This window comes from Rhinopithecus roxellana, chromosome 15, assembly GCF_007565055.1.
Source record: "Rhinopithecus roxellana isolate Shanxi Qingling chromosome 15, ASM756505v1, whole genome shotgun sequence".
In the NCBI taxonomy this organism is placed as follows: domain Eukaryota; kingdom Metazoa; phylum Chordata; class Mammalia; order Primates; family Cercopithecidae; genus Rhinopithecus; species Rhinopithecus roxellana.
In genome coordinates this window covers 77,598,415-77,612,193 of record NC_044563.1, presented here as the reverse complement: position 1 = coordinate 77,612,193, position 13,779 = coordinate 77,598,415, and the positions used below count along the sequence as shown (strand labels likewise).

Here is a 13,779-nt window from a genome sequence, read left to right as displayed (position 1 = left end):
AGACTGCTGAAGAAATGAAGCCGGGGGCCAAAAAAAAATCTTGCTTTTTTAAAAAGAAGCACAGAGATCAGCCAAAGGTAGAAACAACCCATGTATATTCATCAACAGATGAGTAGATAAACAAAATGTGGCATATCCATACCATGGAATATTACTCAGCCTTAAAAAGGTGGCATATCCATACCATGGAATATTATTCAGCCTTAAAAAGGACCAAAGTTCTAATACATGCTACAACACAGATGAACCTTGAAACATTATGCTAAGTGAAATAAGCCCGACACAAAAGGACAAATATTGTATAATTCCTCTTACATGAGGTCCTAGAATAGGTAAATTCATAGACACAGAAAGCAGATTAGGTTTCCAGGGACGGAGGAAGAGGGAATAGGAAGTTATCATTCAATAGGTACACAGTTTCTATTTGGGATGATGAACAAGTTCTAGAAATGAATAGTGGTTGGGGGGGAGTGCAGAAAAAAAAAAGAAATGGATAGTGGTGTTGGGTGCACATATTGTGAAGGTAATTAATACCACTGAATTTTAACTTTAAAATGGTTAAAAGGGCAAATTTTATGTTACATATTTTTTCTATCACAGCAAAAACATTTTCAAAAGGAAAAAATATAGCACGGAGAGTTTCCAGGCCAGGGAGAGGACTTCATCATTACCTGGTTGTCACTTTCCTCCTCATCCTCCTCATTAGTTTCTTCTCCTAAAGCCAAGAGGCTAAGAGCAGTCTTGTCCTCATGTATGGAGCCCAGGAGACCCTTTGTATAAGCAGATGTCTTGAGACCCTGTGAAGGCTTCAAAATAGAGGAGGACAGTCAAAGGACTCACTTGGAAGACCTTTGGAATGACCTTTAGAATGCTCCTCCCCACTCTCTATGTCAGTGTCTCCCAGATCAAGTCCCACCACGTCCATGAAGTTGACCTGGCGACTACAGCACACACCAATGACTCCCTTCGCCCACTCCTACTGCCTTGACTGCGGAGACTCAGAAATCAGCACTGATGTCCCTACAGCACACGTCTATCCTCCACAGCCCAGAGTCCACATTCATACAGGTGCGAATTACATTTTCCCAACTGGATGACGAACTCTGAGGACTCCACCGATTCCGTCTATTTTTCACCCCTAAGCCATAGGTCCTAGTATGGCACATGGGGGCCTCATAGGAACTACAGACACTGAACACAAGAGAAAGTACTTACCAGCATGAGTTCTCCAAGCTGACGTCCAGACTCCACTGAGCTCCCCAGGCTCACACTTTGAGATCCACGAAGGGCAGAGGGTGGGGTATCCACAAGGCCTCGTAAAGGAGCCAGGCCCCCAAGAGGAACATGAACTGGGGCTAATGAGGAACCCGGAGCCTGGGCAACAGAAAACATCTTGTTACAACCCAAGAAACCATGTGGCTCTGAGAGTGTCGGAGACAGATATAAAAATAAAACATCTAAATCCTGCACGCTCAAATTTAAACCACCTCCGCTCAGAGGCTGCTAATGAAACACAACATCCAGAAATTACCATTGTGCCAACTGTGTGAGAAATCACAGGCTGGTTTCCTGATTCTCATAAGTCTCATGCTGTCTCACAGTAAACAGTTCTTTTACATCTGGCAGATGCCGCATGGGGTTCTGCTCTCCTTTCAGAAGCCACATAGAAGGCCGGGTGCGGTGGTTCATGCCTGTAATCCCGGCACTTTGGGAGGCCAAGCCGGGTAGATCACGAGGTCAGGAGTTTGAGACCAGCCTGGCCAGTATGGTGAAATCCTCTCTCTACTAAAAAATACAAAAATTAGCCAGGCATGGTGGCATGTGCTTATAGTCCCAGCTACTCGGGAGGCTGAAGCAGGAGAATCGCTTGAAACCGGGAGGCTGAGGTTGCAGTGAGCCAAGATCATGCCACTGCACTCCAGCCTGGCGACAGAGCAAGACTCTGTCTCAAAAAAGAAAAAAGAAAAAAAGGCCGGGCGCAGTGGCTCACGCCTGTAATTCCAGCACTTTGGGAGGCCGAGGTGGGCGGATCACCTGAGGTCAGGAGTTCTAGACCAGCCTGGGCAACATAGCAAGACTCCATTTCTACAAAAATATTTGAAAGATGAGCCAGATGGGGTAGCATGCACCTGTAGTCCCAGATACTCAGGAGGCTGAGGAGGAAGGACTGCTTGAGCCCAGGAGCTGGAGGCTACAGTGAGCTATGATGGCACCACTGTACTCCAGTCTGGGCAATAGAACAAGACCCTATCTCAGACTAGCCTAGGCAACAGAGTGAGACCCTGTCTCTACAAAAAAATTTAAAAATTAGCGGGACATGGTGACACACGCCTGTGGTCCTAGCTACCTGGGAGGCTGAGGCGGCAAGATCAATTAAGCCCAGGAGTTCAAGGTTACAGTGAGATATAACCACTGCACTCCAGCCTGGGAGACAGAGCAAGACCCTGCCTCTAAAAAATAAAAATGACCCTGTCTGGAAAAAAAAATCAACAGTAACTACAAAAAAATACACATGAGCAACAAAAGAAGGACTCTCTCCCCTTTCCACCGATGAGGAAGGTGGCTGAAAGGAGCCTTGCCGAAGGGCAGTAACGGGGCTGACCAGGTCCCTTCTTTTCCCTGTTCTCCTTCCTGCAAGCAAGGGCTGGGGAAAGAAATCAGGCTGCGAGTCAGAATTTGTGAGACCTCCCGCTATTCACAGACTCTCCGATTCTCAGTTTACTCATCTGCAAGATGGAGATGATGCGTGCCTTGCCACCTGACTAGGTGTGCAGAGAAGCTCAAGGTGATGAGTGCTAGGGGCCTTTGTGAGTGGCCCAGGGCTACACCAACATTATAAAATTGCCACCATCACAGGGATTCACATTACAATAATCTAGACTTACCAGAAGCAAAGATGGCAATCTGGTGACAATTGACAAAGACCCCTTCAAAATTCATTTCTCAAACTTAAAATGTCTCAGATGACACAAACATTCCAATCCTCCCTAATCCCACAAGGACTGAAGAGAGAAAAGGAAACCCAGAGGCAGTCAGGCTGAGGTTCCGAAGATCCATCTTCTCACCTGTAGCCTCAGCCTAGGGGCCAGACCAATGGGTGGGTTCCCAGGAGGGCCCATTTCTGCATCAGATGCTCATCAGGAAAGGTGAGAACCACTCCTGAGTTTCTGCAGGTCCACAATCATCTGGCCTGTTGTAGAACATCTTTGTGAAGAAGAAAACGAGCTGATAATCGTAACACTGGCCAGCAGTGCACTGGCTAAACACCTTCCACGCGATGTCTCATTTTACTCTCACAACCACCTGAGACTGGCTCTGCCATTATCCACAGTCCCCATATGAACAAATGGAGGTTGGTGAGGTCAAGAACCCTGCCCAGGCTGGGCGTGGTGGCTCACACCTATAATCCCAGCACTTTGGGAGGCTGAGGCGGGCGGATTATCTAAGGTCAGGAGTTCAAGACCAGCCTGGCCAATATGGTGAAACCCTGTGTCTACTAAAAAAAATTTAAAAATTAGCCGGGCATGGTGGCAGGTGCCTGTAATCCCAGCTACTAAGGGAGGCTGAGGCAGGAGAATCACTTGAACTCGGGAGACAGAGGTTGCAGTGAGGTGAGATCATGCCACTGCACTCCAGCCTGGGTTACAGAATGAGACCCTGTCTCAAAAAAAAGAACTCTGCCCAAAGTTACAGAGCCAGTGAGGGGCAGAGATGGGATTGGAACATAAGGCTATCTCTAAGACAGTACTTTATACCAGCTCTGGCTGTGGCAGAAAATAAAAGCCTAGGACATACATGGTCCCTGACACCTCTAACACCAGTACTTTCGGAAGCCAAGGCAGGAGGATCACTTTAGGCCAGGAGTTCAAGACTGGCCTGGGCAACATAGTAAGACCCCATGTCTACAAAAAACTAATTTTTAATTAGCTGGGTATGGTGGTACACACCTGTAGTCCCAGCTACTTGGGAGCATTGCTTAAGCCCAGGAGCTCAAGGCTGCAGTGAGCTACGATCACACCACTGAACTCCAGCATGAACAACAGAACAAAACTCTGGTCTCTAAAAAAAAAAAAAAAAAAAAGGGTGGGGGCCAGGGGGAAAAGCCCAAGAAAGCTTCTTCAAGGTAAATTGGGCAAACTAGGCATGCTCCTCCTGGTTTCAGCCCTTCCAACCATCCCATGTATCAGCAAGCAAAATCATCCCCACACTGTATTTATGGAAAATTACAGACTCCTAACATGGCTAATTTGCTAACATGCTGGGGGCTTGAGGGAGGGGGACAAGCATGCTGAGGGCTTCGTTCTCCCAGGCCTTGACCAAATCAGCAGTTAGCGGGGAAATTATACATTCCTGGCTCCTAGCTGATCATCTTCTATAGACGGCCATTAACTCTGAGTATGGGGCTATGCGTGGAGTTGTCCTTCTGAGCAGACAAACTTACTGCCATTGGGCTAATTAAAACTTTCAGGATAATCTGCAGCTTATCCGATATTTATAGTGCTTCAGTAGTTATTAAAGCTAACAGAGAACCAATGCAAGCCAGCAATTAGGAAGCAGAGCAAACAACTGGGTAAAGTCACAGCTGGGCAACAGCAAAAGAATAGCTGGAGAAATTCAGATTGATCCCCACGGTCTCTGATCCAACTTAACTTCTGAATGAAGAATATGGTGAGTCTTTAAAGGGACAAAGGGAGAATGATAGGGCAAGGTCAGCCATTTGATAAATCCCAGTAGGGGAGGAAGTGAACTCAAGAGTGAAGTCACAAATATGGTCTACACAAGCCTGACACAGGTTATCCATGTGGTTTTCTGGGGACGCTAGGAGGCAAAGAGCAGAAGCAGCTCACTGGATGGCAGAGAGAGGTTCTGGCCTCCGTCTCTCATGAGTATTAGCTCTCAGGCCAGGCATGGCAGTTCACACCTGTAATCCCAGCACTTTGGGAGACCGAAGCAGGCAGATCACTTGAGGTCAGGAGTTTGAGACCAGCCTGGCTAACATGGCAAAACTCTGTCTCTACTAAAAACACAAAAATTAGCCAGCCGTGTTCGCACACGGCTGTAGTCCCAGCTACTCAGGAGGCTGAGGCATAAGAATAGCTTGAACCGGCCGGGCGCGGTGGCTCAAGCCTGTAATCCCAGCACTTTGGGAGGCCGAGACGGGTGGATCACGAGGTCAGGAGATCGAGACCATCCTGGCTAACACGGTGAAACCCCGTCTCTACTAAAAAAAAATACAAAAAATCTAGCCGGGCGAGGTGGCGGGCGCCTGCAGTCCCAGCTACTCCGGAGGCTGAGGCAGGAGAATGGCGTAAACCCGGTGAGGCGGAGCTTGCAGTGAGCTGAGATCTGGCCACTGCACTCCAGCCCGGGCGACAGAGCGAGACTCCGTCTCAAAAAAAAAAAAAAAAAAAAAAAAAAAAAAGAATAAAAAGAATAGCTTGAACCCAGGAGGTAGAGTTTCAATGACCCAAGATGACACCACTGCACTCCAGTCTGGGCGACAAAGCAAGACTGTCTCAAAAAAATAAAAAAATTTAAAAAAAGAATATTAACTCTTTAATCAGGTGCAATGGCTCATGTCTATAATCCCAGCACTTGGGGAGGCCAAGGCGGGTGGATTGCTTAAGACCAGGAGTTCGAGACCAGCCTGGCCAACATAGCAAAACTACATTTCTACTAAAAACACAAAAAAACTGGCTGGTGAGCACCTGTAATCCCAGCTATTCGAGAGGCTGAGGCATGAAAATCGCTTGAACCTGGGATTCAAGCGATGGAGATGCAAATTGCAGTGAGCCAAGATCCACTGCACTCCAGCCTGGGTGACAGAATAAAACCCTGTCTAAAAATAAAATAAAATAAAAATAAAAATAAAACATGATATTAACTTTCTAGTTCTGTGTGATTTCAAGAAGAGATAAGTTCAGAGCTTTGGGGTAGGCTGCCTATGTGGAAGGACCTCTCTCTAGAATCAGCTGACAGGAGAAGCTTCCCAAATCCCAGGAAGGTGTTTATATGCCAGGATTAGCGACGTTCTGCTCACCCTCAAAACTGATCAAGTTCAAAGCACGTGAACCACCTATGAATTACAATTATAGCCAGGGAAGGTAAATCATAGATACCCTTAGCCCTATCTTGCAGGTGATAGGGTAGAAGAAACTTCAAATATGTGTCATCCCATAAAATGGCCATTTCGGTAGTTAAAGGGCCAGTAGTTACCAAGGAAGGGTGGGTAACAGGAACGCAGGCCAGACAGCTGTGGTAAGATACCAACTCCACCTACTCCCTCCCTGCCAAGTTTAGGTCTTTAGGCCACGCTCACTAAAAAGCCTACCTGGTTGAGATGCTGCATCTTGCCTGGCTCTGTAGCAAGCCCTCCGCTGGAGCTCTGCTGCACTAGCCCCTGCCTGAGGGGGTTGCTGCTTGGCTGGAAGTGAGCTTGCTGAGAGGCCTCCTGCCCAGCAGGGGCAAGGGCCACCTCCTGAGGATGTTCCAGCAGCTCTGGCTCCCATGATAGAGGCCTCGAGTCCCTCTCCATGACTCTGATGGCCTCGTGCTCACCCTCACTAGCCATCCTAGGAGACTCAGCTGCCATGCAACAGACTGTGCTGGCACTGTGTCTACACAGCATGTCCTGCATGCTCTCAGGCAGCCCCAGGCCCTCCGGCCACCTGGAGATCTTGACCATCTGCAGGATGTGCTGGTGGAACCTCTGATCCTCAGAGTAGTCTTCACTTTCTGACTGCTCCTCGACAGGGCTCTGCATGTGGGACATGTGAGGAACTGAGAAGGGGCTGAAGTGTTGATCTCTGAAACCCAAGTCTGACTGAGCCACACCCTCCTCAGATCCCCGTGAGCTCTGCAGGTTCCAAGGGAAGTTGTTCACCTCATCCAGGACGGGAGAGCCCAGGTGTGAGGCCAGGCTGCTGCCGCTGCTGCTGCCGCTGCTGCTGCTCTCCAAGTCAGGCCCAGACACACTAGGCTTCTGATCTTTATAAGGGAGCTCTGCAGACCCGAGGGTCTGTCTCTTCTCACCGGCAGGAGGCTCCCCGGGGGCCCTCCCTGAAAGGGGATTCTGAGCTGGTTCTGATGCCAGGGTTTCAGGTGGTATTAGCAAGAGCCCCTGAGGTAGTCCTTCAACTGAGGCGCCTAGAGCCTCAGGGTCACTGGGCTCTGTTTCCTTGCAGCTTCCTGGGATATCCTTATTGACAAGCTTGGAGACCTGTTCCATCCACAGTCCAGGAGGTTCTCTCCTCCTCCTCCCGCTGCCTACGCTCCCACTTTCCCCAGGAACTCCCTGCCAGCTCAGGTCTTCAGTAGGGCTGCTATCTAACAACAACTTGCTCTTCCTGGCAGGCAACATGTGGCCGGAAGAACAAGAGGACAGGGAGGGCTCCTCCTCAGGGGATGACGTGGGAATGGGGCTTTGGCCCTTGTCCCCTCCAGGGCCAGTGGAGCTCAGTTTGGCTAAGCTGTGGCTGTGCTGCTCCCCTTTCAGCAGCAGGCCCTTGATGGCTTCAGAAAGCTTTGAGTGGACAGGAGCCTGGCTCCTGCTTTCTACCACATCCTGCACATTTTGGAGAAGCCCAGTGTTCTGAGGGGCTGGAGTGCCCAGCTTCTGCTGTCTGATCCTCATTTCCAGCTCTTCTGTTTCAGGGTCTGAAAACCCCAGGTAGATTTTCTCTGTCGCCTTCTGGAGTTTCTCCAGACCCTGCTGATCACCTAATTCTCTCCTGCATTGGGCTGAGGCCCTGCCTAAAATTTTCTCCATGTCAGCAAAGACCTGGTGGATTTGGGAAGTTTGGCCTTTGGAGAGTGGCTGTAGCTTTCTGGGAAGGGCACCCATAAAATGCCAGGGGGTGTCGCCCAGTATGCCTGGGGTCTTTCCTTTGTTATAGGATCCCTCACTTCTAGCCTGAATCTCTTGATCTAGGTCCAGATCAGGAAGCCCAGATGCTGACGGAGGGGACAGGCTGCAGAGAAAGGATGAAGGAGGCAGAAGTCCCTCCTCAGGCTGCGTTTCCTAGATGGGTATATAAACATGCAGAGAAAACGAAGACAAAGCACTTCTGATTTACACTTGCTACCTTACCCCTTGGTAAGCCCTCAGCAGAAACCCACCCTCTCTATTCAAAGTAAAGCACAAACTGAAGAGGGAAGAAAAGATAAAAACTCTCTTGGGCTGAAATATGTTGTTTTCTAGGCTCCAGTTTCCTTATCTACGAAGAGGAGGCTGGACTAGATCAATGGTTTGCAAACCTTGCTCCATGGAACCTGGGAAGTTCAGTACCTTGGGGTACTATATTGTGCATGTGACAGAGAAAAGGTGTCACAAAGACCTACACTGCCAAGTTCAACCAAAGAAGCTCCATTTCTTTTTGTATAAGCTGGACCTCTATAGAGGAACTGACTTGAAGACAGGGCTCTATTACAAACTAAAGTCTGAAAATCACTAACCAGACTATCCCTAATGTACTATCCAGTTCTCAGATTCTGTGATTGATTAGTTTTATAAAATGCACCAACCTTGGGCCGTGTGTGGTGACTCATGTCTGTAATCCCAGCACTTTAGGAGGCTGGGGCGGGTGGATCACTTGAGGTCAGGAGTTCGAGAACAGCCTGGCCAACATGGTGAAACCTCATCTCTACTAAAAACACAAAAAATTAGCTGGGAACGGTAGTGGGCGCCTGTAATCCCTGCTCCTTGGGAGGCTGAGGCACGAAAATTGTTTGAACCCTGGGGGCAGAGGTTGCAGTGAGCCAAGATCATGCCACTGCACTCCAGCCTGGGCAACAGAGCAGGATGCTGTCTCAAAAAAAAAAAAAAAAAAAAGGAAGAAGAAGAAAAAAAAGTCCACCAACCTTATCAAGGACACCCAGAAATTTTTTAACAGGGAGAGAAGAGAAGCATAACAAATGACCCGAGACTTGAAAACTCAGTCTAGCATTGTCTACCAAACAAACCAGTTGGTATTGCTTGAGAGACCTCCACATGGTCACAGACCCTCTGGGCTAGAAAAACTTTTAAAAACTCAACCACCCCTCTACCAACATTCACACTGAACCCCAGTTGGCTGTGAGTGCACACCTCCAGAGAGTCCAAACCACTTGCGTCCAGGCTGCCTGCCTGGCTCAGAGCTGTCCCCTGGACAAACTCAAGTTTGAGGCACCTGTCCTGAGCCCTAAGAACCAGACTGACAGCCCAGGGCTGTCCCATTTTCTTCACTTCCTGCAATCACAGAAGGAACTCTTTTTAACAGAGGGCTCTAAGAACCCAATCACACATCTACATCTCAGTCCTTTACCCAGCTCTCCACCTCAGAACCCTCACTTCATTCCATCTCCCGCCTTTCGTCAAGCCACAGCCTGCCCAGATGCCTGACTACCATTTCAAATAATCCAGGGTCCGTGAAAAGCCCTGTGGCCACCTTTTGCCATTCAAAAACATGACATTGGAAAATCCAGCCTAGCTGGAAATTATCTGCCCTCTTTTCTCCATCTGGAGGAACGGGCTTGTTACCGTGTTTCTCAAAACATAAGTAGTATGTCAGGGAGGGGAGGGAAGAGAGAAGTGTCTGCGGAGCTTGGACCAGAGGAAGCACAAGGCTCTGAAGGGAAATAAAAGCTGTAAGAGCAAAACAAGTGGACCACTGAAGAGGGTGGAAACGATGTTCCCAGTGCTCCCCACTGGCTGAGCTGAGTTCCTATGTCCGTCCCTCTCTTCAGCATGTCCCACCTGCCCCAGGCCTGGGTAAAGGGACCACCACAGCATTCTGGGAGAGCCTGGGCCTCAGTTTGGTATGGCTCCAGGTCTTAGTTGCTCCACCTAAATCATGTGGGCAATAACTCCACCTCCTAGGTTCAGATGTACTAAAGGGACAAATAAAACAATAATATGAATACTTTGAACTCAAATACAAAAGCTACTTATAACCAAGGAAATCAGGCTGGGCATGCTGGCTCTCATCTGTAATCCCAGCACTTTGGGAGGCTGAGGCGGGTGGATTACTTGAGGTCAGGAGTTTGAGACCAGCCTGGCCAACATGGTGAAACCCTGTCTCTACTAAAAATACAAAAATTAGCCAGGCATGGTGGCGGACACCTGTAATCCCAACTACTCAGGAGGCTGTGGCAGAAGTGCTTGAGCCTGAAAGGCAGAGGTTGCAGTGAGCTGATATCACGCCACCGTACTCCAGCCTGGGTGACAGAGCGAGACTCCGTCTCAAAAAAAAAAAAAAAACAAGGAAATCACACTGCAATTAAACTTCAGTTACCCACCACTCACTGAGGACACTGGCAACAATCTAGATGAGCAGATAAAGCCCAAGGCTTTTCTTTGGAATCTTGAAGGCACCCGGTGTTTTGACAACTAAATTATGGCTACATCTGACATCTAGGAATTCACACCGCCTTAAGACAAATAAGGAACCCACACTGGGGAGGCCTGACTCTGAATAGGAGAAAGGACACTTCACTCAGCTCACTGGCCTCTGCCAACCGCTTCCAGTCCCCACTCTCCAGAGCAGCAGATGCCATTACTGCTACTACCACTGCAAAAAACCATTCTCAGAAGAGCACTCTCTCTCATCAATCCTATTAGGTAACATGCACTTCCCAAGTGGGGAGAAAAGGAAATGTGTAGATGTGGCAACAACTTCCAGAATTCCAAAATCTGAAAGGAAAATCGACCAGAAGACAGGCAAAGTTTAGATGATATACTATCAAGAATTTACCATATTCTGACTGTTGTCTTCAACCTCCCAGCTGCAGACACTTAGAGGTTCCCAATGTCCCTCCAGATTTCAGCCCTGGCCTCTCTGGGAGGAGGCATCCACTGACTCACCAGGGAACTTTTGGGGGTCTCTTTGTCCTTCTTGTCTTTCTTTTCCTTTTTTTTTTTCTTCTTCTTAATGGCCCCTGAAGTTGACAGCTTTGCCCGCTCTTGGATCACCAAGTTCCGATAGTGTTCGTCACATGGATGGTCCCACATCGACTGGCCAGTGGCAAAGTTGAAATAGTAAATGTCACCTGTGATGTCCTGGCTGGGGACGGGCAGAGTTCAGAAGTTAGTCCCTGCTCAGTTATAAAAGAAGAAAAAGAGGGGAAAAAAAGAAAAAGGGAGAGGAGGTAAAAGAGGAGGAACAGCGGGGGTGAAAAAGGGAGGGAGAAGATGGAATGAGAGGGGTTAAGAGCGGAGGGAAGGAAAGGATTAACACAGAGTCAAAGGGTACTATTTGGTTAAGAAGGAGTTAGCTTAGATATGGGAAGAAAGGATTGGGATACCTAATCTCTAGATGCTGATGTATAATCACTGGAGTTCTTGAGAATGCATGCTGGACTAGTGTAGGAACAAACTTCGTTTTATTTAGATGGAGAAGTATAAAAACTATAGTATGTTGAACATAAGTGCTAGGATAAATCTTAATATTTTAATAAGCAGTCTGAGGAAGAACAATGCATTGTGAGAGCTCTGGTTTTACAGCAGACTCTAAACTCATAAGAAGCAATAATCCTGCCGGGCGCGGTGGCTCACACTTGTAATCCCAGTACTTTGGGAGGCCGAGGTGGGTGGACCACCTGAGGTCAGGAGTTCAAGACCAGCCTGACCAACATGGAGAAACCCCATCTCTACTGAAAATACAAAATTAACTGGGGTGGTGGTGGGCGTCTGTAATCCCAGCTACTCGGGAGGTTGAGGCAGCAGAATCACTTGAACCCGGGAGGTGAGATCATGCCATTGCACTCCAGCCTGGGCAACAAGAGCGAAACTCCATCTCAAAAAAAAAAAAAAAAAAAAGTAATAATCCAAGCTAGTGTGGACCAATGGTAGAAGAAAATAATGTAGGAGGTATATTTCAAGAATCTGTGTTTCAACATGGAAAAGTCCAAAATAAGCCACTCATCTCATCCACCATTAACAACAGTCTATTAGGACAGCTAACAGGAAAAATGAAGTCCACTCACAATAGTAATGCAAAGTATTTTCTACTCACGCATAAACCTAAAACGTGCAAAATCTTTACAGAGTTTTACTGAAAAGTCAGAAAAAAGAAAAACACCCACGAGAGAGGCATTCAGTATTCCAGAATAGAAAGACTCATGTCTGTAAAGATGTCAATAATCCCAAAATTAATATATAAATCCAATACAATCCCAATCAAGCTCCTTATGAAATCTGACAAGCCGAATCTCAATTCAAACATAAGATCAAACGAAAAATAAATGAGAAAATGAGCAGAAATAAAAAAAATCAGGGGTAAAAAAGGACACTGATAGAAGATATGCAAATGACCAATAAGCACATGAAAAGATGTCCCACATCACTAAACACTGGGAAAATGCAAATCAAAACTATTCTGAAATGCTACTTCACACTGTAAGCATGGCTATTATCAAAAATCCAAAAAATGAGCCTTGGCAACATAGTGAGACTCTGTCTCTAAAAAGATGAAAAAAATTAGCCAGGCACAGTGACACACATCTGTAGTTTCAGTTACTTAGGAGACTTGAGGTGGGAGGATCGTTTGAGCCCAGGAGTTCAAGGCTACAAGGCTAGGTGTGGTGGCTCACACCTGTAATCCCAGCACTTTGGGAGGCCGAGGCAGGTGGATCACCTTAGGTCAGGAGTTCGAGACCAGCCTGATCAACATGGTGAAATCCCATCTCTACTAAAAAATACAAAAATTGGCTGGGCATAGTAGCTCACGCCTGTAATCCCAGGACTTTGGGAGGCCAAGGTGGGCAGATCACGAGGTCAGGAGTTTAAGACCAGCCTGACCAACATGGTGAAAACCCATCTCTACTAAAAATACAAAAATTAGCCAGGCGTGGTGGTGCGTGCCTGTAATCCCAGCTACTCGGAAGGCTGAGGCAGGAGAATCGTTTGAACGGGGGAGGTGGAGGCTGCAGGGAGCCAAGGTTGCACCACTGCACTCCAGCCTGGGTGACAGAGCAAGACTCCGTCAAAAAAAAAAATTAGCTGGGCGTGGTGGCATGCGTGTATAATTCTAGCTATTTGGGAGGCTGAGTCAGGAGAATCACTTGAACCCAGGAGGTGAAGGTTGAAATGAGCTGAGATTGTGCCATTGACTGCCAGCCTGGCAGACAGAGGAGCCCTTGTACACTGCTGGTAGGAATGTAAAATGGTGCTGCCACTTTGGTAAATAGCATGGGGGTTCCTCAAAAAAATTAAATCAAATTTAATATAAAATAAAATTTAACTTAAATATAAAGTATATTTTACAATAGATTAAATAATTTTAAAATAGCTGGGTACCATGGGGCACACCTGTAGTCCCAGCCACTTAGGAGGCTGAGGCAGAAGGATCCCTTGAGCCCAGCAGTTTGAGGTTACAGTGAGCTATGATTACACCACTGCACAGCCTGGGTGACAGAGCAATACCCCATCTCTAAGAAAAAAATTAATTTAATTTAATTTAAAATAGAATTACCATGTGACCCAGCAATTCCATTTCTGGGCATATATCCAAATGAATTGAAAGCAATAATTCAAACAGCTATTTGTACACCAATAATCACAGCAGCATTAGTCACAATAGCCAAAAGATGGAAAGAAGGCCAAATGTCCATTGACAGAAAAATTGATAAATAGGGCTGGGCACAGTGGCTCATGCCTGTAATCCCAACACTTTGGGAGGCCGAGGCGGGCGGATCACTTGAGGTCAGGAGTTTGAGACCAGCCTGGCCAACATGGTGAAACTCCATCTCTACTAAAAATACAAAATTACCCGGGCATGGTGGCACGTGCCTGTAATCCCAGCT

At 47.3% G+C, this 13,779-nt stretch overlaps 1 protein-coding gene across 9 annotated transcripts in view; it reads right to left on the bottom strand.

Annotated features, from left to right (window-relative positions):
• The window catches only part of CEP164 (centrosomal protein 164), an 86,345-nt gene that overhangs the window by 51,404 nt on the left and 21,162 nt on the right, over nucleotides 1–13,779 (bottom strand). For 7 of the 9 annotated variants that reach the window (XM_030918261.1, XM_010367415.2, XM_030918260.1 and 4 more), the window contains 3 exons: nucleotides 10,841–11,039; nucleotides 1,216–1,374; nucleotides 672–806 (listed from right to left, as the gene is read on the bottom strand). In XM_030918261.1, the coding sequence (XP_030774121.1) occupies nucleotides 672–806; nucleotides 1,216–1,374; nucleotides 10,841–11,039 (493 nt within the window). Of the gene's footprint in view, nucleotides 1–671; nucleotides 807–1,215; nucleotides 1,375–1,531; nucleotides 1,587–3,065; nucleotides 3,163–10,840; nucleotides 11,040–13,779 lie in introns of those variants that run through there. The other 2 variants (XM_030918264.1, XM_030918265.1) reach the window with 2 other exon arrangements.